This window comes from Podarcis bocagei (genome assembly GCF_964188305.1).
Source record: "Podarcis bocagei genome assembly, chromosome: 14".
Classification (NCBI taxonomy): Eukaryota; Metazoa; Chordata; class Lepidosauria; order Squamata; family Lacertidae; genus Podarcis; species Podarcis bocagei.
The window spans coordinates 54,401,000-54,420,221 of record NC_138139.1 but is presented as its reverse complement, the minus strand read 5'-3'; the positions used below and the strand labels follow the sequence as shown (position 1 = coordinate 54,420,221).

At 48.4% G+C, this 19,222-nt stretch overlaps 2 protein-coding genes across 2 annotated transcripts in view; both read left to right on the top strand.

Moving 5' to 3' along the window:
* The window catches only part of LOC308572870 (uncharacterized protein), a gene marked incomplete at its 5' end in the record, with an annotated part of 179,729 nt that overhangs the window by 71,883 nt on the left and 88,624 nt on the right, over positions 1 to 19,222 (top strand). The gene's annotated exons all lie outside the window — the stretch shown is intronic.
* RADIL (Rap associating with DIL domain) overlaps positions 1 to 19,222 on the top strand; it is an 81,728-nt gene that overhangs the window by 10,489 nt on the left and 52,017 nt on the right. Inside the window, exon 2 of the mRNA XM_081169394.1 lies at positions 3,866 to 4,424. Coding sequence (XP_081025520.1) covers positions 3,875 to 4,424 — 550 coding nt within the window. The 5' untranslated portion in view covers positions 3,866 to 3,874. The remainder of the gene's footprint in view (positions 1 to 3,865; positions 4,425 to 19,222) is intronic.

The window sequence follows — 19,222 nt, the reverse complement described above, 5'->3', positions numbered from 1 at the left end:
TGGGCACGGTCTCCGCCTGAACAAGCCACCCTGCTAGCAAGTCATCTCCTCTCAGACTCCTCTTTCCCTGGTTAAACATACCCAATTCCCTCGACCATTCCTCATCAGGCTTGGTTTCCCGACTCTCAATCATCTTGGTCTCTCCTCCTCTGAACACCTTCCAGTTTGTCAACATCCGTCTTAAATTGTGGCACCCAGAACAGGACACAGGACTCCAGGTGTGGTCTGACCGTGGCAAAATGGCAAAACTAACTGGGAAGCTCAGGAATCGAGAAGACGAGATCTGAAAAAAAAGAAAGAATGGGAAAAGTTTATAATGTATATACAAGATAATTGTAAGTGATATGCCGGGCATGTCCAAAGTCTGTTTTGGGGGGCCTAATTCGGCCCCCTGGCCGGTTTAATCCACCCCGTGGCAGTTTATTTCTTGGGGTCAAATCCTAAAAAAAGCTGAGCAACTTTGGTTGGCCCTCACGCATGTTCACTTCATCAAATCTGGGCACCCCTGTGATATGCAGTTGAAAACAGGATTAATAGGGTCCATGGAAGGGATGATTCAGAGTATTCTTGACATTTGGACTCAGAATGGTTTTTGTGGTATGTTTATATTTTTTTGGGGAAAAAATACTTCAAAAAAAAAAAAAAGTCAGAACAGAGCAGGACTATATACCACTGAGCCATACGTTGATTGGATTCAAGTTCAAACCTTTTTGCTCTCCCGCGAATGCGCAAACAGCCTTAAGGAAGCCACACACCTCCATTCTCAGCTCCTAGCTTCTGCAATGGGCAGATAACAGCGCTGGCCTGCTTTACAGAATTGTTCTAAGGGTTGGTGAGGTGTTGTGAAGCGATCCTTTCCCTTACTCCCCAGCACGCCTTGTCTTTAGTTGTAGGGCTGCCCCAGGGATAAGGAGGGGTTCAAAGATCCCTTCATCCCTGACTGTTGGCCGAGCTAGCCAGAATTAGACTCCAACAGCATCTGAAGGGCTGCAGGTCCCCCTGGCCAGCATGAATTGATTCCACCCCAGTGCCAGATTTACATATAAGCTAAACAAGCTCTAGCTTAGGGCCCCACTCTCTTGGGGCCCCCAAAAAAATTAAAGGGAAAAACCACACACCTGGATGTACATTTCCAAAATATAATATTAAAATACAAATAAAATGAAACCTACATACTGCAACAGTGTTTTGTGTTGGGTAGGCTCCTGTGATGTAAGTCATGGATGATGATGAAGAAGAAGAGTTTGGATTTGATATCCCGCTTTATCACTACCCGAAGGAGTCTCAAAGCGGCTAACATTCTCCTTTCAGTTCCTCCCCCACAACAAACACCCTGTGAGGTGAGTGGGGCTGAGAGACTTCAGAGAAGTGTGACTGGCCCAAGGTCACCCAGCAGCTGCAGGTGGAGGAGCGGGGAAGTGAACCCGGTTCACCAGATTACGAGTCTACTGCTCTTAACCACTACACCACACTGGCTCTCATGGGCCCCGCCTGCTCCCTCAAATATCCCTGGTTTGCTCCTTTCTATATATAGGGTGCCTACATTCTGCATGGACTGGCTGCACGGCAACATGCGCAAATGGCTTGAGATACCTATGAGGTCCATAAATTACCACATAGCATATACAGTGGACCCTCCAGATACGAACTTAATTCATCCCGGGGGTCCGTACTTACCCCGAAAAGTCCGTATTCAGAGGCACCGCTTCTGCGCACGTGTGCGGCACGATAGAGTGCTTCTGTGCATGCGCAAAGTGTGTGGCGTGCTTTTGTGTATGTGCGCGCGGTGAAACCCGGAACTATGCACTTCTGGGTTTGCTGCATTCGCAACCCGAGGTACCACTGTATTCAACACAAAAAACAGTGGCAATTTGTTGTTGACAAAGGACAGCTGGACATATAAAGGGCCCCATTACCTTCAGGAGCTCAAACCTAAATCTAAATCACACCGATTCTTCTTTGTTAGATATTGTTAGATATGCCACAGAGCATGTATCCAGCGTTAATACGTGAAGGAGCGAAAGGAAAAGCCTATAAGATGGGATGCTCAAATAAATGTCTCTTTCTTTCCCAGCCACCCAGCTAGAGATATTCTGCTTGGTTGGGCCAAGCATTCCTGACAGGAGGAAATAATTTCATAGGAGTCCCAGATGGGTTGTATACTGTACACTGATTCATCGACCCGTCCAGAAATGCAGACTCCACCCTCTGCTCTTGGCTCCCAAAGAGTTGCAGGAGATGCTGCTCGCTGGCTTGAACGGATGCCGAGTCCATCTGGCACGCAGGAGTTGCTCTTCTGAGGTTATATTGAGAATATGAGTTTCAAGGCTGGCCTAAGAAAGTCGCGACCCCTCCCAAAACAGAAAGACAACTTCCAAAACCAATGGGGCAGTGTGATAGCTCTGCTGCAGACGGAGGAATCAGAATGGAGCTGGGTTTGCATGTTCAAGATAATCATCATCGTCATTATCATCTATTTATACCCTGCCCATACAGCTGGGTTTCCCCAGCCACTCTGGGCCACTCCCAACAGATGATTAAAAACAGAATAAACAGAATAAAACATAAAACTTTAAAAACTTCCCTTCAGATGTCTTCTAAAAGTCAGATAGTTGTTTATTCCTTGACATCTGATGTTATTAATCCTCCGAGTAACTGCAACCCTCATTTTGACAGCTGTTCAAGTAAATGAATAATAATAATAATAATAATAATAATAATAATAATAATAATAATAATAATATTTATACCCCACCCCTCTGGCTAGGTTTCCCCAGCGACTTTGGGCGGCTTCCAGCAAAATATTAAAATACAATAATTCACCAAATATTAAAAGCTTCCCCAAACAGGGCTGCCTTCAGATGCCTTCTAAAAGTCAGATAGTTGTTTATTTCCTTGACATCTGGTGGGAGGGCGTTCCACAGGGCGGGTGCCACTACTGAGAAGGCCCTCTGCCTGGTTCCCTGTAACCTCACATCTCGCAGTGAGGGAACCGCCAGAAGGCCCTCGGCGCTGGACCTCAGCGTCCAGGCAGAATGATGGGGGTGGAGACGCTCCTTCAGGTCTACTGGGCTGAGGCCGTTTAGGGCTTTGAAGGTCAGCACCAAGACTTTGAATTGTGCTCAGAAACGTACTGGGATTAGTACCGGACTAGAAGGGTTATCTGAAGACTTGTAATGAGAATTTTTTTACCTTTCTATATTTATTTAAATTTTGAGGTATTTTGTGATGAGTTTTATTAGAACTGGAAAATATATAAAATGCTGTGATATAAAGGTTAGTTTTGAAAGCCAAGAGGCGGGAGGGAAAGAAGTCGATAGGCGCCAAAGAGCCAAAGTGGTGAAGTGGAGAATAATGATGTGATTAAAGGTAAAGGTAAAGGGACCCCTGACCATTAGGTCCAGTTGCGGACGACTCTGGGGTTGCGTGCTCATCTCGCTCTATAGGCTGAAGGAGCCAACGTTTGTCCACTGACAGTTTTTCCGGGTCATGTGACCAGCATGACTAAGCCGCTTCTGGCGAACCAGAGCAGCGCATGGAAATGCCGTTTACCTTCCCGCCGGAGCGGTACCTATTTATCTACTTGCACTTTGACGTGCTTTCGAACTGCTAGGTTGGCAGGAGCAGGGACCGAGCAACGGGAGCTCACCCCATCGCGGGGATTCAAACCGCCAACCTTCTGATCGGCAAGTCCTAGGCTCTGTGGTTTAACCCACAGCGCCACCCACGTCCCAATGATGTGATTATATATGCTTAAATGGAAAATGAATAAAAAATTTTTTAAAGGGGGCGGGATAATTTTCTCTTTTGGGGTTTCTGCTTTTTTTCCAAGCATGCTGACCCTCTCTTTCTCCCTCCTCTGCAGCCTTGACCCATGACCGCCTCCGCCGCGATGTTCTACCGCTCTCCCTCGGCCATGTCGCCGCCGTCCAAAGGCAAGTTCAAGCGGCAGAGCCGGATCTTCTCCCAGGTCTTACACCGGACTCTGAGCTACAAGGACCGCCTCTCTGTGGCCGCGTGCCCGGCGGAGGGCAGCGAGGACCCCTCCGAGCTCTCCACCCAGGCCTCGGCCCCCGGGGTGCTCAAGATCTTCGGAGGCGCCGTCTGCACGGGAGCCCACTACAAGAGCGTCCTGGCCACGGCCAGCTCCAGCGCCCGGGAGCTGGCCAAGGAGGCCCTCGAGCGCTATGGGCTGAGCCAGGTCAGTGCGGGGCGCTACGTCCTCTGCGACGTCGTCGGGAGGTTCGGAGGCCCCGAGAGGCAGTGGCAGATGGAGGGGCTGAGGGTCCTGCAGGACCACGAGAAGCCGCTGCTGATCCAGGAGCTGTGGAAGCCGCGCGAAGGATGCTCCCGGAGGCTGGAGCTCCGGAAGAGGGCGGAGGTGGAAGAGCTGGCCTCCAGGGACAAAGACACCGTCACAGCAGGTGAGGAAGAAGACCCTGGGTTATTTGGGTTATTATTAGTAGTAGTATTAGTGGTGGGCTTCTGGGGCTCCGGGATGGAAGAAGAAGAAGAGTTTGGATTTGATATCCCGCTTTATCACTACCCGAAGGAGTCTCAAAGCGGCTCACATTCTCCTTTCCCTTCCTCCCCCACAACAAACACTCTGTGAGGTGAGTGGGGCTGAGAGACTTCACAGAAGTGTGACTGGCCCAAGGTCACCCAGCAGCTGCATGTGGAGGAGCAGAGACGTGAACCTGGTTCCCCAGATTACGAGTCCACTGCTCTTAACCACTACACCACACTGGAAAATACGCCCAGGAAGGCCACCACCTTCCCAAGACACCAGGGCGTCTCTCCAGTGGTCACTCTCTGGCTGTAAATCTTCCTCAGTCCAGAGAGACCGGTGATAAGCGACCCCTCTCTCCTGAGAGGAGCATGGTCATCTTCTGGCATCTCATAGCAGAAGAAAGAGTCACTCAGTAGCTCTAAAACTACTTTATTAACAGTCTATATACAAAGAATCCACCAGCACGTCTGTGCTCTCTCAGCACCAGTACAGAACAGCATCACATACAGAAGTGAAACTAAACTCTTCAGCAATATTCCAACAGTCCTGAGACTTCCTGTCTCATGCTCTCAGACACTCACATGATATAAACAACATATTGCTACTTGCTGAGGTAGATAAAAATCCTAACAGGAGGTAGGTCAATTCTGTTTCCAGGGCGGCTGCCCTACCAAGCTCCATCTGGTATACTGGCTGAGACCATACCCTCCAACGTTTCTCCGATGAAAATAGGGGCATCCTATCCAATAATAATAATAATAATAATAATAATAATAATAATACAGTGGTACCTCTGGTTGCAAACGGGATCCGTTCTGGAGCCCCATTCGCAACATGAGCAGAACGCAACTTGCATCTGCACATCTGTGTGTGCACGGGTCGCGATTCACCGCTTCTGCGCATGTGCTTGACGTCATTCTGCACGTCTGCGCATGCGTGAGTGGCAAAACCCGGAAGTAACCCTTTCTGGTACTTCCGGGTCACCACAGGACGCAACCTGAAAACGCTCAACCTGAAGCAAACACAACACGAGGTGTGACTGTAATAATAATAATAATTTTATTACAGTGGTACCTTGGTTCTCAAACGCCTTGATACTCAAACAACTCGGAAGCTGAACACTGCAAACCCGGAAGTAAGTGTTCCGGTTTATGAACTTTTTTCAGAAGCCGAACATGCTCCGTTTTGAGTGTTACGCTTCCGATTTGAGTGCCACGCTTTTGTTTCGAGTGTTACGCTGAGGTCTGTCAGTTTTTGCTATTTATTTTAAGCGTTTTTGTTTTTGTGTTTCTTTTTGTGACTCTGTGGAACCCAGTTCAGCCAATGATTGATTGATTGATTGTGTGACTGCAATACATTGATTGTTCCTTTTGTTTTATGGATCAATGTTCTTGTTAGATAGTAAAATTCATGTTAAAATGCTGTTTTGGTGGTTGCTTTTAAAAGTCTGGAACAGATTAATCCGTTTTGCATTACTTTCTATGGGAAAGCACACCTTGGTTTTGGAACACTTTGGTTTTGGAAAGGACTTCCGGAACGGATTAAGTTTGAGAACTAAGGGACCACTGTATTTATATCCTGCCACCTCCTTGGGGAGAGAACTATTATTACTACTATTACTAATTAAACTTATATATCACCCTTCAGCTGAAGCCTGCAGCATGGTTTACAACACAAAAACACAACATTTCCAGGGAAGCCACAAGTCACATATTTGGGTATAGCACAGAGCAGACATTGTTCTGTGTCTCCAGCTTCCAGCATCAGCCAGAAACCCACATAGTCCACTCTCTTATACACAACCCACCTTGGTCTACTCTTCTCCATCTATGCAGTGACATTTCTATGGGGGAAAACCCACATGCATGGGAAGATGGGCTGGGGAATCGGTTTGGGTCGCAAACACCAGGGAAAACCACCGGTGGTCTCTGGCCTGCTTCACATGCATTCAGTCTGCTTTGTTTTCACATTAATTTGCAATTATTTCTGTCTGTCTGTCCAGAAATGCAAACTTTGGAAGAAAATACATTGTGCAATATGTATTTAAATATGTATTACTAAACCTGTTTTCGCAGAGAGATGTGTTTTCCAAATGCACTTTGAGGCCTGATTTGAGCAGAGGAGTATCCAAAGCATAATATTTGGCTGGTGGTTGCAATGTTTTCCGATCTGTGAATTAACCCCGGTTTATGCGAATCAGGCCAATTCACAAATCTAATCCCTTCACCCCTGGACTGGGCTCTCCTCCTTTGCACATTCCACTTTCCCAGGCATTTCCCTCCCACAACCAGCGATGGCAAAGAGACCCCGGCCGCTTTCTGTACCTGCAGCGAAAAGGCCACCTGTTTCTTTTCCCCCGCTAAGATAATGAGTTTTCCTGTGGCCTGCTTGGCCCTTTTAGGTCACAAAGACCATCAACATATTTTCAGGAAACGAATCTGAGCAAACTCCCCGCCTGTTTTTATTGCTTTAGCAGGCAAGTGTAGCTCTGCGGCCAAGTTCTCTGTTGGCAACCGGAGTTACGTTTCTGCGGCTGCAGTGGGAACGTGGCCTCTGATGGATCTGGCTTCAGCTTCGAATGTGAGCAGCACAAAAATAAGTGCATTTGCTTTACCTTACACGAACAAGGCTGTTAGACGTCACCCCTCAAAGATAATCAATCTATGGAACCTGAGCTTCTCCAAGGAGTTGGGGGGCAGCCTCTGTGCGTGTGCAGAATGCAGACATTTTTAATGCCAATGAGTATTTGGGAAACCTGATTGGAGCAAAAATGAGTCAGTGCTTCAGGCTTGCACTCTTTTTTAAAGATTTGAGAAGTGGGGTTCTTTTGTTGTTGTTTAGTCGTGTCCGACTCTTCGTGACCCCCTGGACCAGAGCACGCCAGGCACTCCTGTCTTCCACTGCCTCCCGCAGTTTGGTCAAACTCATGTTAGTAGCTTCGAGAACACTGTCCAACCATCTCGTCCTCCGTCGTCCCCTTCTCCTTGTGCCCTCCATCTTTCCCAACATCAGGGTCTTTCCCAGGGAGTCTTCTCTTCTCATGAGGTGGCCAAAGTATTGGAGCCTCAGCTTCAGGATCTGTCCTTCCAGTGAGCACTCAGGGCTGATTTCCTTCAGAATGGAGAGGTTTGCTCTTGCAGTCCATGGGACTCTCAAGAGTCTCCTCCAGCACCACAACTCAAAAGCATCCATTCTTCTTGATGGTCCAGCTCTCACTTCCATACATCACGACTGGGAAAACCAGAGCTTTAACTATACGGACCTCCATGGACAAAGACAACAGGCATATAAAAGTGGGGTTATTATCCCTCTATTATTGTCCATGCTGGGTCGTTCAACCATTGCTACTGTGTCCTTTCTTTTAGCAGATCAAGATGACCAGGTGACAGCAAAAACTGCAAGGTTTTTAGCGAGGGAAATTAGAATAACATCTGTTACTTGGTAATTGATGTAAACCCCCAAAATGTTTTTTTTCTATAGTTAAGTTTCCTCCTCTATCTTCAGTACATTTTTATTTTATTTTATTGCTATGGCTAGTGGCTGATGCAAATGAAGATTCATATTCTGTTCAGTTCTAAGTAGCAGCATACAAAATTGTTCTGTGCATAGTTCAACTGTGGAACTCCCTGTTGCAGGAGACCAGGGATGGCCACCAACTTGTAGGGCTTTAAAAGAGGATTGGACAAGTTCATGGAGAAGGGATACCGTATTTTTCGCACCATAGGATGCACCGGACAATAGGACGCACTTTGTTTTAGAGGGGGGAGAACAAGAAAAAAATAATCTCCCCCTCTCTGCCCAGCGCCCCTTCAGTGAAGCGGCAGGAGGCGATGCACAGAGAGGGGGAGAACTTTCCCCCTCTTGTTTTCCCGCTCTAAAACAAGGTGCCGTTTAAGGTGCGTTCAGGCGGCTACCTTGGAAGCCTGGAGAGCGAGAGGGATCGGTGTGCACTGACCCCTCTCGCTCTCCAGGCTTCAGGTTCCTTTCGACCTGCTCTTTGGGGCGGGGGAAGCCCACCACCAGCCCCAAAGAGCAGGTCAGGGAACAGCGGAACGGCGCAGCGGAGAGGCTCCTGCCACAGCCGCGCGTCACCTCTCCAGCTGGGAGAGGGTCGCGGGGCTATGGCGTCTTCGCTCCATAGGACGCACACACATTTCCCCTTCATTTTTGAAGGGGAAAAGGTGCGCCCTATAGAGCGAAAAATACGGTAACTATCGATGGCTCCTAGCAAGGATGATCAATGCTTCCGAATATCAGTTGCTGGAAACCACAAGAGGAGAGAGGGTTCTCGCACTCGGACCCCGCTTGCTGGTTTCCCGCTGGGGCATTTGGTCGGCCACAGTGAGAACAGGATGCTGATGGGCCGGTGGCCTGATCCAGTAGGCTTTTCTTATATTCTTACAACTAGCAGCAGCTTTTGAGGGCTAAAGGCAGGGGACCCTCCCAGTCCTACCTGGTGGCGATTGTACATTTCCGAGCACAATTCAAAGTGTTGGTGCTGACCTTGAAAGCCCTAAACGGCCTCAGTCCAGTATCCCTGAAGGAGCGTCTCCTCCCCCATCATTCAGCCCAGACACTGAGATCCAGCGCCGAGGGCCTTCTGGCGGTTCCCTCACTGCAAGATGTGAGATTACTAAGGGCCTTCTTGGTAGTGGCACCCACCCTGTGGAATGCCCTCCCATCAGATGTCAAGGAAATAAACAACTATCTGACTTTTAGAAGACATCTGAAGTTCAGGGAAGCCCTGTTCAGGGAAGTTTTTAATGACTGGTGTTCTAATGTATTTTTAATTTTTTTGGAAGCCGCCCAGAGTGGCTGGGGAAACCCATCCAGGTGGGCAGAGTATAAATAATAAAATTATTATTATTATTATTATAATCAATAACAAATTACAGTGGACGCTCGGGTTGTGAACAGGATCTATGCTGGAAGCACATTCGCAACCTGCAGCGTCCGCAACCCGCAGCGCCGCGTCTGCGCAGGTTGCAATTTGGCGCTTCTGTGCATGCACAAAGCATGCTTTAGCGCTTCTGCACATGCGCAAACGCCGAAACCCGGAAGTAACCCGTTCCAGTACTTCTGGGTTCAGCGCGGTGCACAACCCGAAATCGCGCAACCTGAAGCATCTGTAACCCGAGGTATGACTGTACAGTGGTACCTCGGGTTAAGTACTTAATTCGTTCCAGAGGTCCATACTTAACCTGAAACTGTTCTTAACCTGAAGCACCACTTTAGCTAATGGGGCCTCCTGCTGCCGCTGCGCCGCAGTTCTTAACCTGAAGCACTATTTCTGGCCTAGCGGAGTCTGTAGCCTGAAGCGTATGTAACCCGAGGTACCACTGTATTATTATTAAACCTGGGACTCCCCCCCCCCTCTTCCATGCTGTACCTCTGAGCTATGGCACAGTGGTAGAGGCAGAAGAGCTGTTTTTGCTTGGGCAACGACACTCCTCTGCTCTTCCTATCTCCCTCTGGGATCAACGCTGCAGCTGCTGGATATAAGGAGCAGTTTTGTCAACTGGGCTTCAGTGGGGAGGGAGGATAAGACCTTCTTCCACACGCGAAGGGGATTCCACTCTGGGAAGCTGATCCGTCAACTGAAGGGTGAGAGACTTAAGCTCATCTTTTCTCCTGGCTGTGGCAGCAGGTGGGTGGAGGACGGCAGAAACGGGCTGGGGGGAGAGCTGATCAGCCGATTAGGATCACGGGTGACTTAGCAGGCAGGACTCCGAAGGCGTTTTGCTGAAAGGTTGCAGATAGGGAGCGAGCCCTGATGGGGTGGACCTGGAAGGTGGACAGCCTAGGAATCATGCTTCAGCTTTTGGGAGGTGACAGATAACCCAAAGATTGCAACTTGCCGGAAGCAAATCCCATCCCCAGAATTCTTGGTTTATTTATTTCTAATTTAATGTGTTTATAGCCCACCTTTCTCTCCCAGGCAGCTTAAAAACAGCAGTATGGAATACAGAGCAACAAAACAATCTAGTTCAAAACAATACAGTGGTACCTTGGTTCCCGAATGGCTTGTCTCCCAAATAAATCGGCTCCCGAACACCGCACACCCGGAAGGAAATGTTCTGGTTTGCAAGCATTTTTTGGGAAGCCAAACATCCGTTTCGGCTGTCGACATTGTTTCCAAGGCCAGTCAGCCCACCAGAAGCCGCTCCTCGGTTTGCAAATGTTTTGGAGGTGGAAAGGACTTCTGGAACGGATTGGGTTCGGGAAGCAAAGTACCACTGTAATTAAAACACACCTGAAGACATTTAGAGCCAGCCATTAAAGCACAGTTTCCTCTGAGAAGCAGCCCGGTAGGTCAGCCTCATTTGCACCTTGCTTTCCAGAGGAAGGTCTTGGCCTGCTTGTGGAAGGATGACAGAGAGGGAGCCGGCCTGACCTCCCTTGGAGGGAATCCCACAATATGGGGGCAGCCGCAGAAAAGGCCCTGTCTCATTTCACTCCCGACCACGCCTCTGATGATGGTGGGACCAAGGTAAGGTGTCCAGCAGAGGATCTTAGCAGTCTGGAAGGTGCAATCCTGCAACAGCTGAAGGTCCACAGCCCCCTCATCCCTCTCCCACAGACTGCATGCTCTGGTTATCTCTCGCTTGGAGATGTGAGGTTACAGGGAACCAGGCAGAGGGCCTTCTCGGTTGTGGCGCCCGCCCTGTGGAACGCCCTCCCACCAAATGTCAAAGAGAATAACAAGTACCAGACACCTGAAGGCAGCCCTGTTTAAGGAAGCTTTTAATGTTTAATAGCACCTTAAAGACCAACTAAGTTAGTTCTTGGTATGAGCTTTCGTGTGCATGCACACTTCTTCAGATACACTGAAACAGAAGTTGCCAGATCCTTCTATACAACTTCTGTTTCAGTGTATCTGAAGAAGTATGTATGCACACAAAAGCTCATACCAAGAACTAACTTAGTTGGTCTTTAAGGTGCTACTGGAAGGAATTTTTTTATTTTGACTATGGCAGACCAACACGGCTACCTATCTGTAAATGTTTAATATGGTATTGTATTTTAATATTCTGTTGGAAACCCAGCCAGATGGGCGGGGTATAAATATATTATTATTATTATTATTATTATTATTATTATTATTATTATTATTATCATTTCTTCACTTTGGCAGCCCAATTTAGGACAGGGCGGAGAGTGGAGGCCTGGGGGTTGCTCCTATGTTGTAGAACACTTTGAGAATCAGGACCCTTTCCAAATCAGCCAGAGATTTTCCCGTCTCCATCGCTGACTCCGAACACTGGGTGCATGTGTGTTTCGGGATTCAAGGACGTCTGTTTTCCGAGAGTCCTTTGCTGGTCTGTTTCCTTTCTGCCCCGGAGGGAGAAGCGTCCAGCAGATGTTCCCTGTCTCCTATCGTTGACACATCACACAAGCTGATAACCGGGGGCAGGACAGTTATCCAAGCAAGAAGCAGATGTCAGGCAGGCAGGCAGGATTGTGCCGCTTTTGTGACAAGCGCACAAAGACAGCCACCGGCTCAGAAGGACATCCTGGCTGAAATTGGTTCAGTTGCAGTCCTTGCATTTGTGCTGCCACCATGATCCTTGCTTGTTAACTCCCCCCCCCCCAGTTTTTTTTTATTATTATTAAGTCCTCCATTTTTACAATATTACACCATAACAAATAACCTAATTCACAATTCCAAAATTCCCCCATTCCCCCCGGACTTCCCTCCACCTCCTTCTCTGGTTTATTTCAAAATAATATCATTTCCTGCATATTTCCTTTTTTATATTTTAACTTATAAATTATATAATTTTTGCTAATTTTTCCCAGTTTGGACTGGGCGCCACGGAATGTTTTATCACCTTTGAGGCAAAGAAAATTCTGCACAGACGTAACCCCGATCTGCAGTCAGAATGGCAGAATCTCAGAACAGAAAGCCAGCAAACGTAGCAAAACACTCTCTCTCCTTTTGTTAAGTTATGGGTGAGCATATCAGACGACAGTGATGCTTCAAACAGCTCTTGTTTATTCACAGGCCAGGACAGAACTGAACTGAAGGGTTCAGTCAGCCTGCTTATATAGAGCTCCAGCACAATGTAACTGTAACAATTTTCTAAAACTATCCAATCACTGAACGTCACTTTTGATCCCTTATTTGCATAACTATCTACAGTATGCCCCTGCTGGCCCAGGGTGAGAACTTCAGTACATAACACCTTTGCCTGATGTTTGCAACGTTTTTATGTTTTCAGGATGATCTGCACCAAGGGATTTTGCTGAGTTTTACGTGGAGTATTAGGGTTGCCATACATCCGGATTTTCCTGGGCATATGCCGAATACAGCAGTCGGCAGCAGTGTCTGGATGGAAATCGGGAAAAATGCTTGGATTTTCACTCTTTAAAATATGGCAACCCCATCTTGCTATGAAATTAGGCACACCCTGTTTCTTGCATGAAAACGGTCTCCAGGGAGGCTCACCAGTTTAAAATCCCAAAACTGCGACTGCTGCTGTCACTGCTTTCATTATAACTCTTAGGAATACACAAAGCTGCCTAGAACTGGGTGAGACCATGGACCTGTTTAGTTCAATATTGCCTGCGCTGACTGGCAGCATGTCTCCTGGGGCCTTCTGCTTTCAAAGCAGCTATTCCACCGCTGACCTATGGCCCTTTCCCCGTTCCAAATTCCTGCAAGGAAATTCAGACCAGGAGAATTTCCCCCTGCTGCACATTTGTGAGTCTTGGAATAGAGCAAAGTTCTCAGCCTGGTTCAGATGAGAAGGAGGCGGTTTCTGAAGAAGGGGCAGGGAGCAAAACGGCAAAGCAAGCATAAACTAATATCTCATTTGGAAGGTTTGGAAAAGACATCCCGGCCGACTACAGTCTTTGTTTGCGGCTTACGGGTGGCGGTAGAGCAATGGCTGGAGGGCACCAGATTGGGGAAGCTGACTGCAGGGACAGCAGCAAACTGAACATCCCTCCGATGACCAGGCAAGTGTCATCTCTCCAGGATCTCAGAAAGAGGCTTTCTCAGACAGAGAAGGAGATTGACAAGCTGGAAAGTGTGTCGAGGAATCTACTATGAAACGAATAAAGCTTAAGCCTGAGGGCCCCAATCCCAGAGGGAATTACTTAAATTTTGGGGATCTAGTAGACCCAATTTGAGTCTTGGGTGCATCAACAGAAGCATAGTGTTCAGGTCAAGGGAAGGAATAGTCCCACTCTATTCTGCCCTGGTCAGACCACACCTGGAATACTGTGTCCAATTCTGGGCACCACAATTCAAGAAGGATGTTGAAAAGCTGGAAGGTGTGCAGAGGAGGGGCGACCAAGATGATCAAGGGTCTGGAAACCGAGCCGTATGAGGAACGGTTGAAGGAGCTGGGGATGTTTAGCCTGGAGACGAGGAGACTGAGAGGAGATGTGATTGCCATCTTCAAATATCTCAAGGGCTTCTACATTGAAGATGGAGCCAGCTTGTTTTCTCCTGCTCTGGAGGGTAGGACCCGAACCCATGGCTTCAAGTTACAAGAAAAGAGATTCTGACTCAACATCAGAAAGATCTTTCCGACAGTAAGCCATTGACCAGTGGAACGGACTCCCGTGGGAGGTACAGACTCTCCTTCCTTGGAGGTTTTTAAGCAGAGCTTGGATGGCAATCTGTCAAGGATGATCTAGTTGAGATTCCTGCGTTGCAAGGGGTTGGACTACATGATCCTTGACAGTGGCGTAGCGTGGGTTGTCAGCACCCGGGGCAAGGCAAGTAATTTGCGCCCCCTAACCCGTGAATTTGCGCCCCCTAACCCATGGATTTGCGCCCCCTAACCCTAACCCCCAGATGTTGCGCCCGGTGCGGCTGGCCCCCCCTGCACCCCCCACGCTACGCCACTGATCCTTGAAGTCCATTCCAACTCTACAATTCTATATCCTATGGGCACCAGCGACCTAAAGGTAAAGGTAAAGCTACCCCTGACCATTAGGTCCAGTGGTGGACGACTCTGGGGTTGCACGCTCATCTTGCTTTACAGGCTGAGGGAGCCGACGTTTGTCCGCAGACAGCTTCCGGGTTGTGTGGCCAGCATGACTAAAACGCTTCTGGCAAACCGGAGCAGCGCTCGGAAATGCTGTTTATCTTTCCGTCGGAGCGGTACCTATTTATCTACTGGCACTTTGACGTGCTTTCGAACTGCTAGGTGGGCAGGAGCTGGGACCAAGCAATGGGAGCTCACCCCGTCGCGGGGATTCGACCCGCCAACCTTCTGATCGGCAAGCCCTAGGCTCAGTGGATTAGCCCATAGCGTCACTCATGTCCGAATCAGTGACCTACATGCTCTGAAATACGAACCCGGGGATTGAGCCTTCTGTCTCGACTAAAGTGGTTTTCTTGCCTTGGGAAGAAAGACTGGAAGAGGATTGCAGCCGTCGAGTTATTTTTATCCCATTCTGGTTATTTTGTAAGGCCCCTCCCTTGCCCCCCGCCCCCATTCCAATTGCCTGTTTTTTCAGGCAAGGAACGTGAAATGTCAAGCGCTCTGCTGAAATGTGTGAATGGCGCTTGTGGGCGGGAACAGCGTGCCTGTGCCGCTTGTTCTGTTCTGACACAGACCCCTGCAGGAAGTAGGAGAAGTTTTGCCAGGCCTGGTGAATGGCAGCGTGGCATCGCTTGGGGGAGGGCGGGACTCTGCGACTGAGACAAAAAGCTGCGCAGCTGGCCTTTGCCAGGAGACGACTGGAGCCCAAAAGGGCCTCTCGTCCCCTGCAGGAGATTCTGCGCTGGGAACAAAAAGCACCCGGGAAGGCTGCAGCAGGACTTGTGGAATGAAAGAAAGGGCACTCACAAAGAACGACACCCCCAGCCACATTGAGAAATATATTTTTTATTTTTTGAAATAATTTTTATTTGATTTTACAAGTCTTGAGTTGTAACAATACCAAATACAGTCATACCTCATGTTATGTCCGCTTCATGTTACATTCTTTCAGGTTACGTCCTGCGGCAACTCGGAAGTACCAGAAAGGGTTACTTCCGGGTTTCGCCGCTTGCGCATGCGCAGATGTGCAAAATGACGTCACGCGCATGCACAGAAGATGCGAATCGTGACCTGCGCATGTGCAGACGCGCCGCTGCGGGTTGCGCTCTTTTTATTTATTTATTTATTTTAATAAATTTTTATTCAATACAAGTTAAAATACATACATAATCACAACAAAAGAAAATACAAAAGAGAAAAACAAATACATCTATCCAAGGAAAAGGAATTAGAGAATATTTTGTCTCTTCATATTTACAGTTATTTATTTACAGCGCTCTTTTCATGTTGCAAATGGGCCTCTGGAATGGATCCTGTTTGCAACCAGAGGTACCACTGTACACATCTCTGAATCTCCAGACTTCCCCTCCTCCCCTCCATGGGTCCTGTTATCAACCTTTTCAACTACATATTATTTCATAATCCATTTTTTTTACATCTCTCCATATTGTCCATGATATTTGCTACATTACAAATGTTATTAAAATCCTGATCATGTTCTCATCTGCTTACAGTGGTCTCCTAGTTGAATTATAAATTTTCCCCATTCTTTCTTGAAGTTTTGGTCTTCTCGGTTCTTGAGCTTTCCAATCAGTTTTGCCATTTCAGCTAGTGGCATCCGTGTGGCTGTTGTCACATACATAAAAAGTATTTTCAGCCACATTGAAAAGGAGCATGGCAAAAGCCCTGCAACTCACCTGTGAGAATTTCCTGAAAATTTGTCTTTCTCCATTTTTGAGCGCAGTTTCTCTTCTGATTAATTGATGGAGAAAGGGAGAAAGAAGTGTCTAAGGAAAGTTTGGCAAACAGCCACCTCATTCAGCCACTAAGATCAGGCCTTGGGAAGGAACAGTGTGTCATGTTCTGTCCCTCTCAGTTTCTCATTTTTCCAACTTTAATTTCAGCTTGTGACCCCCCCCCCACCCACCCCAACATCCCCCCACCACCCAAATACTCAGGAAAAGTCATCAGCATTTTTGTGCAAATTTATCCCAATAAACACATTTTTGTATGTATTTTTTCCCAAGTAGTCACATTTTCTGCAAGCAGTTTCCTCTAATGTTATTTCTGCATGTTATTTCCACTAACATTTATATGCATGCTTTATCCAAGAATATGCATTTTTGTACACACTGCCGGGCAGAATTGCAAAATTCAGAGAAGTGTGAATTCTGTATTCATTCATTCATTTATTGCATTTATACCCCACCATTTTCTCCAAGGAGCTCCAGGGGGCATGATGCATAGTTCTCCTCATATCATTCCCCACAACAACCCTGTGAGGTAGACCAGGCCGAGAGAGACACTGGCTAGTCCACAAATTCATCCAGTGAGCTTCTTGGCCGAGTGGGGGATTTGAACCCAAGTCTCTCCCATGTCCTCGTTCGACACTCTAAGCATGACACCAGCACTGGCTTGAATGTTTCAGAAAGTGCAAATTCAGTAACGTCACCTTTAAATGCAAAATATCTAACAACAGGTTATAAGCATAAATATCCTCTGCATCGCAGGCAGGGCTGTCTTAAGCAAAGGTCCCTCCGGTGCCCCCCCCCCATTTCCCAAAGTTGTAAACCTTTTCCCAAGCCTCTGCGGGGATCACACTCCTCCTGCAGAGACTTGGGAAGGAAGCTGCCTGCCCGCCAGCCATGTGCTGGGCCCGGGGGTAACCCGAGCAACGCGGTCCAGGTCCGGTCCTTAATCCAAGGGTCCCGTGAGGAGTCAGTCCAGCCAAGGCAGGAAACCAGGCAAAGACAGGTACAGGATCTCAGGCAGGTTCTAGCAAACAGCAATGTCCGACAGCCTTTTATCTTTGTCGGGGTAATGGCCGGTCCTGATCCCCCGGCGACTCACCTCCCTGTTTCGCCCGAAGGCGAGCACTCCTCCTGCGAGTACTCAGGGCTCTCCTTCTCTCAAACTTCAGTCTCTGCAGCTCAGGAGATGTCAGTGGGTTACTAGACCCAGAGGCCGCCTCAGCCTCTCCTGACCCAACTGGTAGTGGAGCAGCTGTAAGTGATGGCCCAGCTGGAGGCAACGAAGTCATCACCGCATCTGGAGCCAGGGCAGGATCAGGCCCCTGACTCGGCCCAGATGGTGCTTGTTGTGGAGGAACCTGTGCAGACTGGGGCTCTTCCAGATCAGGCCCCAGATTTGGTTCAGGTGATGCCTGAGGCAAAGGATCCAGTGCGGACTGAGACTCCTCTGGTTCCGAGTCCGAGCCCCAGTCCCTGTCAGTATCTCAGCTCACAGTCAGAGGTAAACTGGCCTCCCCCGGGCAGTTGAGTGAGATACTTGTTTACCTTCCGTCTGCTACTCCCGGCAGGCTAGGTCGTAAACCGGCGATTCTCCTCAGATGTGAGAAGAACACACCCTCTGCTTCACTCTCCCTGCTTTCTCCCCAGGGAGGGGAAATGAGACAGACAGGAGTCCTATTTACATGTTTTATTCCTGTCATTCAGCAGTACATAGAAAACGTGACTGCACCCCTTCAGACTCCATCAGAAGAGTCACGACTCCGCCCCTGTACTTCCAGCACAGGTCAGATGACACTCTGAGCTAACATCCGGTGCTCAGTACAGAGAATAGACTCCTCCTTTTTCCCAACAGTACAGTTGCAAACCACAACATCCTGTTCTGCATTCCAGCTATCTGGAGCTGGCTTTTGCCTTGCTGCTTTTATCCAACAGTCCCAGGCCATCACAAGCCATATAGTTGGTGGAGCGCAGCTTCCATCCGAAGCCTCTGCGGGGATAGCTCTCCTCCCGAGGAGGCTTGGGAGGCAGGCTGCACACCTGCCAGCTATATGGTTGACAGGGCACAGTTGGTGGGCATGGAGGGAAAGGGGAAGCCGCGCAGCTCCCCCACTCGCTGGGGCGTCCCTGAGAGGCTGGCACCCTGGCATGAAGCGCCATTAAGCTCTATGGGAAAGACGGCTCTGATTGCAGAGGGTTGGACTAGATGTCCCTTGGGAGTCCCTTTCATCTTTACAGTTCTATACTTCTATGATATCCCTGTTTGTAAAATGCGGGCAGCTATACCACACCGCAGATCGACAGGAGGGTGGAAGGGGAGCTGCTAGCGAGGGACTTCGACCCCCAAAAAAGAGGTATAGAGGGACTTTGTTATGCTAAGGAAAAGCCCCGTGTTTATCTTTCCAGTGTGGCATGGAGAGTTTGAACAGTGTTTGAAACTGGAGCTCTCTCCAACGTCAGAAAACGCTGCGATTTCCCACCCCACTGAAGCAAAACACACACAAAAAGCCCTGGTTTTTGCTATGCAAAGTAAATACAGAAGTTTCCTTTCCTACAGATAAGGAAGCTGAAGGCTGCTTTCTCTAGTGAGAGAGCGTGAGAGTGAACTCCGAAACAAGCGTACAGTTCCAGCAGAGCATTTCCCTTTCAGCTGCCTGTCATTGCGTCTGATTTCACTGGAGAGGCAGGGCTGGCTTTCAAGATTTGGGAGGGAGGGGGCCACGGGATGGGCTCCAGATCATTGCCAGGCCCTTTCGCCACAAAGAGGCAGTGAGTGCACAGCTTTAGGGTGCACAGATTGCCTGATTCATCCATTTATGCAGTTGATATACAGTGGTACCTCGGGTTACATACGCTTCAGGTTACAGACGCTTCAGGTTACAGACTCTGCTAACCCAGAAATAGTACCTCGGGTTAAGAACTTTGCTTCAGCATGAGAACACCGCTCCGGCGGTGCGGCAGCA